Source organism: Rana temporaria, chromosome 7 (genome assembly GCF_905171775.1).
Source record: "Rana temporaria chromosome 7, aRanTem1.1, whole genome shotgun sequence".
Classification (NCBI taxonomy): domain Eukaryota; kingdom Metazoa; phylum Chordata; class Amphibia; order Anura; family Ranidae; genus Rana; species Rana temporaria.
This window is the reverse complement of record NC_053495.1, coordinates 44,440,697-44,454,314: the sequence shown is the minus strand read 5'-3', so window position 1 is coordinate 44,454,314 and position 13,618 is coordinate 44,440,697. Positions and strand designations below refer to the sequence as shown.

At 44.4% G+C, this 13,618-nt stretch overlaps 1 protein-coding gene across 7 annotated transcripts in view; it reads right to left on the bottom strand.

The window, feature by feature from the left end:
• WNK2 (WNK lysine deficient protein kinase 2) overlaps nt 1-13,618 on the bottom strand; it is a 312,062-nt gene that overhangs the window by 102,982 nt on the left and 195,462 nt on the right. For all 7 annotated transcript variants that reach the window (XM_040359295.1, XM_040359293.1, XM_040359294.1 and 4 more), the window contains exons 10-11: nt 6,345-6,488; nt 2,152-2,319 (exon numbers count right to left, since the gene is read on the bottom strand). In XM_040359295.1, the coding sequence (XP_040215229.1) occupies nt 2,152-2,319; nt 6,345-6,488 (312 nt within the window). The remainder of the gene's footprint in view (nt 1-2,151; nt 2,320-6,344; nt 6,489-13,618) is intronic.

Sequence of the window (13,618 nt, the reverse complement as noted above, 5' to 3'; positions counted from 1 at the left end):
AAAAGTCAGAGTACAAACTCACGGTTCTACCACTAATTTCCTTTGGCACTCTCCATTCTCTCGTAATATAAAATAGAGAGACCAGCAAGGAGAATTAGACCTCCCATGTTAAGGCCATGACAGGTTGGTGGACATGGAAAGGAACATGCATGCCCCTATTGACCTCTGTAGCTGTAGGCACTTAGGAGCAATTCATCCTCAACGTCCTCAGCAGAATCACTAAAGTTTTCTCAGCTAGTCACTCACCCCTGCTCCTCCTTTCAGAACACTGATTTATATTTTAAAGGTTAGAAGGCTGAAAGACCACAGAGTCACTGTTGGGAGGGAGTGGGGCAGGGTGAATTAAGCAGTCTTTCTACGGTCGACTTAGAGGATCAATTGCTCTATAGTGCCTGCAGCTACAAAGGTCAGTGAGCACTCACTGAAATGTTCATATACGGTTTTAAATACATGTTAATATGTGAATGTCTATAGCCCAGCATCAGGTTTAAATTCCCCAATCTGTTAACGGTTACCCAACTCTCTATTTCAGTTTTGAGGGTCTGACCCAATATAATCAAACTACTATATACCACTCTGCATTTTCTGGCTGAAGGCATCAGATACTAGATTAGCATTTTTCAATTTTTGCGAGTACCTTATCCATACACAGTTAAAGGAATTCAGTGAAGACTGAAACCAAGTCACTCTAAAAACTACTAATAAGACTTTACAAGGAAGACTGACATGACCAACTCAATGACCGCCATAAGGTCCTCCATAACTAAAGCAACAAAATGCATTAATAAAAACGTATTGGTGGAGCTCTCCAAAATGTCTGAATGCACAATACTTCGAAAATAGAATTACAGAGGTTTACAAAAGATTACTTGTAAATTGATAACATTTCTTTCAACTAGTTTTAGTTTTTCTTACATCCCCCAGAAATGAATGCAGACCTGAAAGTATAGAAATTAGAGATTAATTGGTTCTCTTTGATAAATTAAGCAGGACCTACTTGTTTCAGAATTTTCCATTTACACCTCTCCATAAAAGGGACCCCACTGTTTACATGCATGCCATTCAGTGCCATAAAGTATTCATATTTCAGACTATTCTGCTTGATATCCAATCACATGTAACCCATCAAGTTATCCATATAAGCATAGGGTTGTATGTAATTGATTAACTTGTTAGTTACCCTGCATAAAGTCTTCATTATTCAAAAGATGAAGAAAGGTTTCACAATTGTACCTTCCATCCAACATATTAGATATAGCCATTAGGTGGCTACGTCAACAATTCTCCATATGAAGACCATTACATTATATGGCCAAATGTTTGTGGACGCACATTCCAGTTATTGAGTTGGGGCACATAATTCCAGGTGCATAGAGGCATGGTTTGACAAGTTAGTTGTGAAGTAACTAAAAAAATGAAGAGCCACTATTAACATCTTTTGAATAAACTGGAATGTCAATTGCAAGCCAAGTATTCTCGTACAACAACAGTAGTACCTAACCTCACAAATGCTCTTTTGGCAGAATGAGCTCAGATTCTCAGAAATCTGAAGTCTTGTGGAAAATCTTCCTGGAAAAGCGAAGTCTGTTAAATCTGCAAATGAATGGGCAACCACATATTAATGTTCATGGTTTTAGAATGTGATATTAAAAACGCTCATATAGTGGTCAGGTGTCCCAAAGAATTTGGTCAGAAGTTAAGTGGCCAAAACGACCTTCCCTGGCAATTAAAGTTTATGTATAGCAAGCTTTAAACAGTCTGCCATCCATAAATAGGGTGCAGACTTTGCAGCAAACTGAATAGGCTAGATAGTGGATTCCCAATTTCCTCACAGTAGACGGAGTATTAATTTAATTGCATATGATGCAGTGTCTCCTGAAACGCGGCAATGTTAATGGTGCTTCAGTGATCCAATACTAATACAATGACAGGTAAATGTTTAGTTATCCATTGTTTTCTATTGAAAATGTGCCCAAAAAAAAAAAAATATCCAAAGCCTCGAAAAAGATCAAGTGGGCAGGGATGGGAGCCAACTACATGGAAGGTTCTGAAGCAAGGGTCATTGTTATTTATCTTGGAAAACCACTTAAACTCTTAAAAATTTAACCAAACTGATTGCATGACAAAAGTAATAAAATGGGGAGACTTTACCTGTGATGCAGGTACCTGGTGCTGTTGCAGTGGTACTGTAGGAATCTGTAGTGGAGCCGGCGTGAGCGGGGGCTGGTACTGTGGGTATGTATGGGAGGTAGGTGGCACTGGACAGACAGCCTGCCCAGCTGGGATTTGTTGTAGAAGAGATTGGTGTTGAAGTGATTGCTGTCATTCAAGCAAAAACAAACACAAATAAATTACATTAAAACACTTGCAAAGACCTAAAAGGTAAGAAGCAGAATTCTACAAAATAAATGATTTCTAAAATTGAACCTGTGTTACTTTTTTGTAACTTAATGGCGTAAATATAATGGCTTGTCTACTCAATAAATGGTTTTATTTGCAGACACTCATTGCTTCTGTCATTATCTAGAATAACCTAATGTTTTTCAAGCGAGTCTCATCTTATACAACAATTCTGAACCTTCAGTGTTTTGCCTGAGCAGGTAACAGAAAATGAAGATTTGAATATGATCGATCACACCAGCTCTTCCTTTTCTCAGAGAGCAGAAAATTACCCAGTAGGGGTCTAAACACTTCTCTGCTTTATCTAAAAAAGGTTTGGGCTTTACATGTGTAGCGCCCCCCTACTTTCAGTACGGGCGCTACACTAAAATTAGTGGGGAATGAGAGGCTTAATCACTCCCATTCACGAAATATGGAAATTTAGGCTGCTGCCAATTCCAGAATCTGTCTGGTAGGTCAGTCTGCGTGCCAGGGGTGCGTTGACACCCCTGGGCGGCAGTTGGCGCTAGAGGGGTTCTGGGGGATCCACCTCCTTTCAGCAGCCAATCAGGATGGTTTTTCCCTCATTGGGCATGCTGGGAGGGGGGATATATCTGTGGGGGCCGCTTTTGGCGGGATGGTTCTTGCGGGGCCCGAGTTCCAGGTGCGGTACCCACCTTCAGGGTACGCGCATCCATGGGCCCCCCAACCGCATCCTGCCATGTCGAGGTCATGCATCATGCACCTTCGAGAGGGACCCCAGCGGCTTGCTGGGTCCCAAACTGTTGCTGAAAGGATCCCAAGCTAGGAGCTGTGCGGTGGGAATTGGCTGGGGAGAACCTAGAACCAGAGGTTGTCCGGAAGGCCTAGACGAACCACCGGGGATCCAGTCGCCGCACCGTATGACAGGTATGCTCAAGCTGTCAGTGGGTGACATTGATTGAACTGGGAGGATCTACTCAAACTGACTTTTCTAAATCCTAAATTGTCCAGCCTGTGGCAGAGGCCCCGAGGCAGGCCTGTGGCAGAGGCCTGTATCCTCCCAGTGATTTTTTGCAAGTGGCGCTCCGGTTGTATCTATGCGATGGCGTGTACACACCATCGCATTGAAATCCGCGCTGAAATCCTCTGGCGATGACGTGTCGCGCCGTCGCCGCTATTATGACGCGGCGACGGCGCGACGCTGTCATATAAGGAATTCCACGCATGCGTCAAATCATTACGACGCGTGCGGGGAATCCCTTTGGACGGATGGATCCGGTAAGTCTGTACAGACGAGCGGATCCATCCGTTGGAATGGATTCCAGCAGATGGATTTGTTGTGCATGTCAGCAAATATCCGATCTGCTGGAATCCATGCCAGAGGAGATTTCTCCGCGGAAACGGATCCGCTGGCGTGTACACACCATAGGATCTATCCGCAGAAACCCATTTGCTGGGATTTATCTGCGGATGGATTCTATCGTGTGTATGGGGCCTAACTGTTGTAGCGGCTGTATCTGAAGTTTGGTAACAAAATGTTAATAGTGTTTACATGCAGCTCCTGCTGCCTTAGTTATCTGCTGCCCCCCCTGGTCTGGGATTCTCTAGCTATCATTTGCTCATGGTTCAGTAAGCAGCATAGGATGAAGCCAGGTTACGCAGCTGACAACCCATGAATAGCTAGATATCCACATGCATGGCAGATTAGAAAAAAATAGGTATGGTGGAGCACAGTAGATCAGCTGACGTTGAGTTCCAGTTTCACACCACCGATGTTGGTAAGAAGATGCTTCTAAGGCTGATTGAATGCCAGTTGGAGAATCTCTGCACCAACTGATCCAGGATTTATCTCTTCAGAACAGACGCCACACCCATGACCATCCCACAAGGACCCGTGCAGCTGGACCTTGTTGCCACTTTCACATGGAGGCATCTTTTCTAAATAAGTGTATATACAATGAACGGATGTATATACAACTTTACCAAGGTTCCTGTAGTGCTCATTTGCTGATGTAAAAATGTTTGTACAATAGTTACACACTATTACCAATCTTTTTATCATATAAAGTTTGCATTATTCCTATACTGGTTTGTAGCTTTGCCCAGGTAGCAAGCAATTGAGCTGCAAGTTTGAAAATGACTTGCTAAGCTATTGCTAGACTTGCCAGGCTTCACAATTGTTGCACAATTGCAGCAAAAGTTCACATTGCATGACTCCAGATCAACTTTCTTTGCAAACATTCTGCAAGTCTGCTGCAAGTTCTGGTTCAGTTATGTTGTACAATCGTCATCCCACCACAGTGGTCATTGATTTGCAGACTTGCTGTAGACTCACCCCTGCAACTTTGCTCTTGCTAGAGACCTGCCAATTTAATACCAATTGTAAAAAGTGTCAACTAAAACTTGTGCTTCAAGTGCTCTGCAAGTGTACAAATCGCCAGTGAAAATGTGTAGCACGTTAACAAGACAAATTTGTGGCAAGTTATCCTTGCTATCTGGGTGGTTATTGTTATTTGCTGGGTGTAGTAGTTTCCCTGCTTCCAATTACTTTGCTTAGATTACTGGTTAATGTCCCTATAATGCACTCCCTGCTGCTCACAGGGCCCGTCCTGGGTGGACACAAATTACCATCAAACCTACTCTTCCACCTAGTGAAGATTAAGAAAAGATGCTCTCAAAGCACAGGTTCCAAGTGATGCACACCCTTGATTGTTCTCTGATCCCAGCAGAGCCTAACGAATAAGCCTGGACAGCTCGGAGTGCTGCCGTCCAGGCTTATTCGTTTGTTCACCTATTGAAGATTCTGTTTTTTTTTTAATTACCTCTTAATTACCCCCCCAAAAATGACTACACATTAATTTTTATATTTGTTCCAAATCTCTTCATTAGCCAAATTTCTTCACAGAAGGTGCATCTTCCTCAGTTTTAGGTTTAATAAAAAAATGTTTATTGCTTTACTTTTTATCTGGCGTTAAAGCAGCCCTGGGATTTCTAGACCGCACAAGCTGTCTGTGAAATGTATTAAAAGCATGCAAAATGAAACCTGCCCAGTGAAGAGAAGAGCAGGTACAGTGCTAGCTTTTAGAAGGTAGACGGCATCCTCAACATTGATTTAAAAGTGCATTCTTCTTAGGCCGCGTACACATGGTCGGTCCAAACCGATGAAAACGGACTGAAGTTCAGTTTCATCGGTCCAAACCGACCGTGTGTACGCCCCATCGGTCTGTTGTCCTCCGGTTCCAAAACAGAGAACTTGCTTTAAAATCGAACCGATGGACGCCTGACCAATAGTTCAAAACCGATGGTTAGTACACAAAAGCATTGGTTCCAAACCCACGCATGCTCAGAATCAAGTCGACACATGCTTGGAAGCATTGAACTTCATTTTTTCCAGCACATCGTTGTGTTTTACGTCACCGCGTTGGACTGGATCGGTTTTTGAACTGATTGTGTGTACGCACATCAGACCATCAGTCTGCTTCAGCGGTGAACCGATGAAAACGGTCCGTCGGACCATTCTCATCGGATGGACCGACCGTGTGTACGCGGCCTTACTCATTTCAATTAGTGAGAAAGCCTAGGAAAAATGAATGTCTAAAGGTATGCTGGAGAAAAAAGAATTAAAAGGGGGAGGATATTTTATGTAAACGTTCTCTACATAACAAAAGAAGCCAACCATTGTAATCTAAAACCAAAATGTTTTATTTGCAGATCCTTTTAGCATGTTTATTGGTAACCAAAGTAACTAAAATGGCAAGTGTTAAACTTTATTTTTGTTCATCTGGTAAATTAAAAATATCAGGGATAAGGGATATTTTATTGCACCGTTCATAGGAGGAATATTGGTATACTAGGTCGCAAACACTTTAAAATCACAAAAAAGTTGCTGATTTATGTATGAGCTTCTTTTATCTATATATTTTTCACAAACACTCACAGGCAAGATATAACAGATTCAAGCTATGCACACTTTAACCACATACCTGGCTGGATAATATAGGAGGAGAAGCCCCAAACTGGGCAGACGAGACGGTGGATGGCTGCACAACTGGGTAGGCTGTGCTCAGTTCTTGGTATTGATGCTGAGTGAGTCCAGAGTGTACAGCAGGTATAACACCAACTCCATGCTGAAAAGCAAAAGCAAAAAACTCACATATGAAATGTAATGTAAAATAAATAAATAATAATCTCAGTTATCCAGGCAGCACCCGGAAATAGTAAAAGGCAACTCTCCTGTGTAATAGTTTTCAAAAAAGGCTATCCATTCTTCCCTCCATGGCCTGCGATTCAAATAATAAAAAGCTGCTGTCTATAGACTATGGAAAAGGTATTTTTAAAGAAAATGTTCAGTTTTCCAAATCATAGCCAGGCAGCAACAAACCGATTTATAACAAAGCAATTGTAAGAAAAAGAAGAAATGTGAAAACAACTGAACCTCATACTTCGCTGTAGTTATACAAAAAAGTATGTCCCGCGATTTGAAGGCTGCTGGAGTCTGTAGAATTTCACTGAAGGACTGCCCTGTCATCTTCCTGCAGCTGAACTTCCGGCACTATGGAGGTTAAAGGATAAGTCCACCTTTTAAACCTGTTTACACGTCACACCAGTATTTGTTGTGTAACATGTAACATGATCTGCAGCACACCCCCCTCATCCCTGTGCCCACTCCTCCGCAGCCCCTGTCACATTTGAAATCGACGTGGCTATACTAGGCTCCACCCACACAGCCACCTCATTCATTCAGATAAATCTGTGGAAAAATAAACTACTAGTCTCACCTTCCACAGGGGCATTTTGTGCATTTAATATTTTTAACAGCTTTGTGTCTCTAGGATTAGTTACACCACTCCTGCCTTTTCCTCCATTATGAACAGTTTTCACTTATTACACTGCCTGTACCACCATCTATGAATTGGGGAGAGAGTCCTGCGACTGATCAGACTCTCCCACAGATGCTCTGATTTCACCTGTACTTTAGCAAGTTATTGACCTTGCCCTGTTCCTCAAGGAGGTCTACACTTGTTGACTTTGTACTTTGTCTGCCGGTCACTTAAGGTGGTAGAAAACTCTTGAGATAAAAAACAATGTTTCCCTTCAGCAAGGCAAAAATTAGAGACTTGCCTTTAACCATTTAAAGTGATTGTAAAGGCTAATATTTTTTCCTATAAAAATAACAAAACATGTTATACTTCTCTGCTCTGTTGCAGTGGATTTACACAAAGCAGCCCCGATCCTCCTTTTCCTGGGTCCCTTTTCTGTGATCCTGGCCCCTCCCTCCTGTTCAGTGCCCCGACACCAAGCATCATGATGAGGGTACCCGAGCCGAGTCACAGCTTCCTGCGTCCAGTCAGACACGGAGCCCTGGCCCCATCTCCCCTGATTGGCTAGCTGACTTTGACAGCAGCGGGAGCCAATGGCACTGCTGCTGTGTCTCAGCCAATCAGGAAGGAGAATCTGGATTGCCGAGATACTAATGGACATCGCTGGACAGAGAGGGACCTCAGGTAAGTGTTAGGGGGGCTGCTGCACACAGAAGGCTTTTAACCTTAATGCAAAGAATGCATTAAGTAAAAAAAAAAACTTCTGCCTTTACAACCCCTTTAGGGACCGCCCCACATACATGTACTGTGGCAGGGTGGCCCTTAAGCGCAAAGTCCCATACCTGTACATCATCCCCTTTGATGGCTCCGGGGTGTGCGTGCGCCATCACGGCCACCCGATCCACTGAGTGGCTCCTGCTGTGTCCAATCACAGCGTGAGCATGGCTCTTGTGGCTGCGATGGCCACCCAAATCATTCAGAGGAGACACAGACCAGTGGTTTGCCTATGTAAACAAGGGCGCTAAGCACTAGTTTCAGTGCGAAACGCGTTAGCAGTCAGGTTTTATTTTATTTTGCTGTGACTTGTAGTGCTGTCCTTCTTTTAATAAAAGGCTACAATTTGTTCAGAGTGCGGCTGTCCAGAGACAATCTTTGTTCCTGCTTAAACAAGGCGGAGATCTTGTGCTCCTGCTAATTAGGTACACAGAGGTCTCTCTTCCTCCAGTCAGTCTGATCGCCCCTGATGTTAACCCCTTCCCTGCCAGTGCCATTTATACAGTAACCGTTCATTTTTTTTAGCACTGATCACTGTATTGATGTCACTGGTCCCCAAAAAGTGTCAATTGGTTTCAGATGTGTCCACCGCAATGCTGCAAAAAATCGCTGATTGCCACCATTACTAGTAAAAACAATTAAAATAAAAAAGAAGTCCAAAAATAAATAAATGCTAGAGAATGTTCTATTCCCCAAAAATATTATGGCATTTTTATAATCTGCTCCATCAGCATTATCAAATGCCCGTAACAATTTTACTGCATTAACATTGTAAATGCTTTGGAGCAGTCTGGACACACTGTATTTCAAAAGCCATTGGGTTATAGTCATGCTTGACTTTTTCCCATTTTTAAGTTGGCAGAAGTAAAAATAAGTGTAAACAATTAGAAAATAATACCTTCTGCTAAGAAAAAAAAAAAAAGAAGAGCAGCCAGTTGATTTCCCGCAGCAACCTGGCAATGCAGATCAGCAAGTCTGGTCACCTTGTGCCCATGCTGCTTGCAACAGCCTACGCCTGTACCAGTGCTCTTCTCTTCAAACTAGAGGGCACTGGCTGACCTGAAAGGTGCACACCCAGAAGGATCCATACGCGATTTGAAACAGTATCAGGTTTCAAGTCATACCTTTAGAAATGTAAGGGAGGATTTAACACATTGATAACTGGGGAAGGCAGGAGATTGGTGGACAAGACTTGCCTGCCCCTCAGGTATTCTCCATACATACTCATGAGCAGAACTCAGAACCATCCTGTGGAGCCCTTAAAAACAAATTGGATGTTGCTCCTATAATGGATAGTACTAATAAATACCAATCAGAGGAATATGGTTACAGTCTTGTGAAAACTCTTATCCAGGGGAAGTTGATGCTTACTCTTAAATGGGTGTTGCCTGCGGACAACTGAGAAAAATTACTGGTTAGTTTGAAAGATTTTCTAGACACTTGGTGCACACAGAAGGCAAAGGATAACAGATTTTGGAAATCAGAGAAGGAAACAAAAAAGGTGAAAACTTTGTACCACGACTTGAAAAGCCAGATAGTTTCTATGTGCCAAACAATTGTACAATGTAGAGGTTAAACGGTCAGTCCATCTAAATCAATATGTCAATATCTGGAGAATAAAAATGGCTGCACTCTGATTAAAAAGTTTCTGCATATGGGCTACATGGCCCACAGCAATTATGAGGCTATCCCACTCTCCCTTTAGGATTTTTCATTTATGATTTATGTAAGAGGAGGAGTGGAAATCATTCCCCCAAGATGTAGATTTAGTGCTCCCAATCTAGAACTGAAGAGTTTCAACGGCATTAAAAATAGTTTAAACCCACCCCGGACTCCCACGGGGCCCTGGTGGGGGCGCACAGAGCCCTTGACCTTCACAGGGTGGATGTGACGTGGAAACAACAGCTATATTTGTCAGCTAGGATACTTGAGCATAGTGGTAAGAATGGCAAGATGTTGGCATTTCTGTCCCGCACGGAGTACGTGGATCGGACGATACCCCGTATTCAGTTGGCGGATGGCTCTGTCGCTTCGGACCCCATAGCCATAAATCAGGCCTTTAAATCCTTTTATGAAAGTCTGTACGCCGCCCCGCCCCCCCCAGAAGAGGAAGAGACATTGGGATTCCTAGAATCTCTTCGGTTCCCAGTCCTAGAGGAATCACATGTTTCGATACTGGACAAACCCCTAACGGTAGAAGAGGTCACCGAGGCTATTCATTCACTCCCCCCAAATAGGGCTCCTGGGTTAGACGGCTTGCCCGCCGAGTTGTACAAAAACTACGCGGAAGAGTTGGCACAGAAGTTACACTCCTTGTTTGGGCAGGCTCTGCAGGAGGGTGAGCTCCCCTCCTCCATGTGTGAAGCCCTGATTGTGGTGCTCCCTAAGCCTGACAAGGACAAGTTGCTATGTGGGTCGTACCGCCCCATTTCGCTTCTAAACAGTGATGTGAAGGTGCTAGCTAAACTTCTGGCCCTAAGATTACAGAAGGTCATTCTCCACCTTATTCACAGGGATCAGGCGGGGTTCATGCCTGGAAGGAGTACGTACGACAATATCCGGCGACTCTATTTGCACATTCACCAGGCTGAGGCCAGGAAAATGGGGGGTTTGGTGCTGTCTTTGGACATACTAAAGGCCTTTGACACTGTCAACTGGTCGTTCCTGTGGGAGGCCATGCACCGAATGGGCTTTAGTGCCCGATTCATCAAGTGGGTCCGCTTGCTGTACACCAATCCCAGAGCCAGGGTTAGCACTAATAAAGATGTTTCAGATGTTTTTACTTTGCAGAGGGGTACCAGGCAGGGCTGTCCGCTCTCGCCACTCCTGTTCGCATTGGCCATTGAGCCTTTGGCTCTGGCGGTGCGACAGACGGCGGAGGTGGCTGGGATCTGTTACGGTTCCCTCTCTGAAAAGATATCTCTATACGCGGATGACGCCCTGATTTACCTCGACGGAACGGAGCGGTCCTTTGTCTCTCTGATGAGGGTGGTGGAGGAATTTGGGAAGGTCTCCGGGTTGAGAGTTGGTTGGGAAAAATCGGTTGCATTCCCTATAGGCCCTATGCTTGATTATTCCTACCTCTCAAGGTCCAAATTGTCCATTCAACCTACCTTTAAATACTTGGGGATAAATGTTAACGCAGACCTGTCTTCCTACGAAACTCTAAATGTTACCCCAATTGTTACACACATGGAGACTAGGCTCAAAACCTGGACCTCCTTGCCGCTTAACCTTATTGGCCGGGTGAACATTTTCAAGATGATTTACCTACCAAAATTTTTGTATGTGTTTCGGGCATCCCCAATTTTTTTGTTAAAAAAACTTTTTAAAAAACTTGACTCGATCCTTTTCACCTTTTTATGGCAGGGATCGAGCCCTCGCATGGCCAGGGCCTCTCTCCAGGCGTCTAAACTGGAGGGGGGTCTGGCTTGCCCTAACCTACGTCGGTATTTTATAGCATCTCAACTAACGTATGTCTATGATTGGTTCCTGGAGGCCTCCCCATCATGCTCCACTGCTCTACTGACTGCTCAAGTGGGCTCCAGGGACTCGCTGGTCGATGACCTTCTCAGGTCAAGGGCGGGACGATGCTCCGGTTACGCTCCGACAGAGGTGGGCTGGTTGGCGTGGCACGAGGGCAATGACTTGCTCACTGATTCAGGCGGGGTATCTCCTAGGGCCCCCCTATGGTATAATGCAAATTTCCCTGAGCTCCTGGGCCATCCCGACTCTGGGTGGTGGACCCGGGTTGGGATCACGCGTGCTTCCCACATTTTTATCAATGATCGGTTTCTCTCATTTGAAGAACTGCGGGCTCGCAATGGGATACAGGTGAAATTTCTATTCAGATACATTTCCCTCCGCCATGCGGTTCGGGCACAGTTTGGGGGTCTGGCCCAGGGGCTCACAGAATCGCCTCTGGAGGCTCTCATGTCGTACTCAGACATTGAGAAATTGGTCACAGTGTTCTATACACGCCTACAGTCTGTGGGGGTTGAACCATTTCAAATTGCCCAAAGAAAGTGGGAGGTGGATATTCCGGGGCTGTCCGAGGAGGGGTGGGAGGAGGCCTCGGAGGCGTGCTTCCTTGATCTCATAGGCTCTAATGATCAATACATACAATTTAAGTTCATCCACCAGTTGCACTATACCCCTGCCAGGTTGGCCCGTATGGGTCTGAATCCCAGTGCTTCCTGCCCCAGGTGTGACTCCACGGAGGCCAACTATTCACATATGTTTTGGTCATGTCCAGCTGTTTCACTATACTGGAAGGAAATATTTTCTTTTTTTAAGGACACTTTACACATCTCTGTTCCCCTCGCCCCGGAGACCGGATTGTTGGGGGTGCTAAATGACTCTGTACCTACCACCCATGCTCGGACTTTAATACGAACTGTTCTATTCTATGCCAGGAAACTGATTTTGTTACATTGGAAAAGTGCCTCGGCCCCGAATACCCAAATGTTGTATCGTATGGTGAATAAGGTATTACCTATGTTTAAGTGTATATATAAGGGAAGGGCCTGTCCCAAGAAGTTTTACAAGATCTGGCAGCCCTGGTTGGACATAGCGGACTCCTTTTGGGGGGACACCCCTCTCTCTCAGCCATAACCGGCTGTGGGCGGGGGGGGGGCTCCGGGCGGCCTGGGCTGGGGTGTAGGGGCGTGGGGGGTGAGGGGCTGTGAGGTCAGTATGGATGAATGTGGGTGTGAGTTGGAGTGAATGTCGGAGGTGTATGATATGTTATGTTTCTATCTGTTCCTTTGGCTGACAGCCAAATGTTTGTGCCGGTGTACCAGCCTGGGCTCAGGCTGGGTCACCTGGCAACAAAGTACCCCTCCGTTGAGGGATGGTGCAGCTATGCTCCGGGAGGGGATGGGGCATGGGGGTTTGGAATGTGTGTTTCTATGCCACCTCATGCTGATTTTGTGACAACTAATGTTCCCTTTCTTCCTTTCCGGAAGTGTATGTCAATGTAAAACCAATAAAAATTGTTTTAAAAAAAAAAAAAATAGTTTAAAAGCTGATGTCTGTGTGAACTGGGTCTACATACAATTTTGCAGCGGTAACTGCACATGTACTATAACTAAGAGAACGTGTAAGAGCTTGGAGGGATATCTGCCATGAACGGTCAGTTTTTTTATGAAGTTATTTTAAGGTATTGTGCTTTAGTACTGGTTAACAAAGGCTGCACATGGGCATTATCTGGTAACTCCAAATTGTGTCCTTACACAGAAGTAGAGAAATTCCTTTCAGATGGGATTGGCCTCTTGTTTTCTGCCTTGTGCTATTTGCTATAGTTAATGCCTGGGAGCCGGAAAATAAGTAATGCGGTACCATACCCTCTAACAAGCTATAGTAAAAAGCCCAGCTTACATTGGCTCATAAATTACGAGCCAATACATTAGCCCATACAAACTTGTTCTACACATTTATGGCAAACCTGCACTAACTTTCCTATAAAACATCCCAGAATCAAACCACAAGGAGAGGAATATATCAGATATCAACTGCTAGCAGTTTAGAAAAGCCAGACTGAAGGTACAAACACCAATAGCAGTACTATCAGAACAATTACAATGCAAAACATGTAACATTGTAAAACAATTGGTGTATAAACACAAAATGATAGCAGTTAACCAGAGTCCGGTATCTACAAA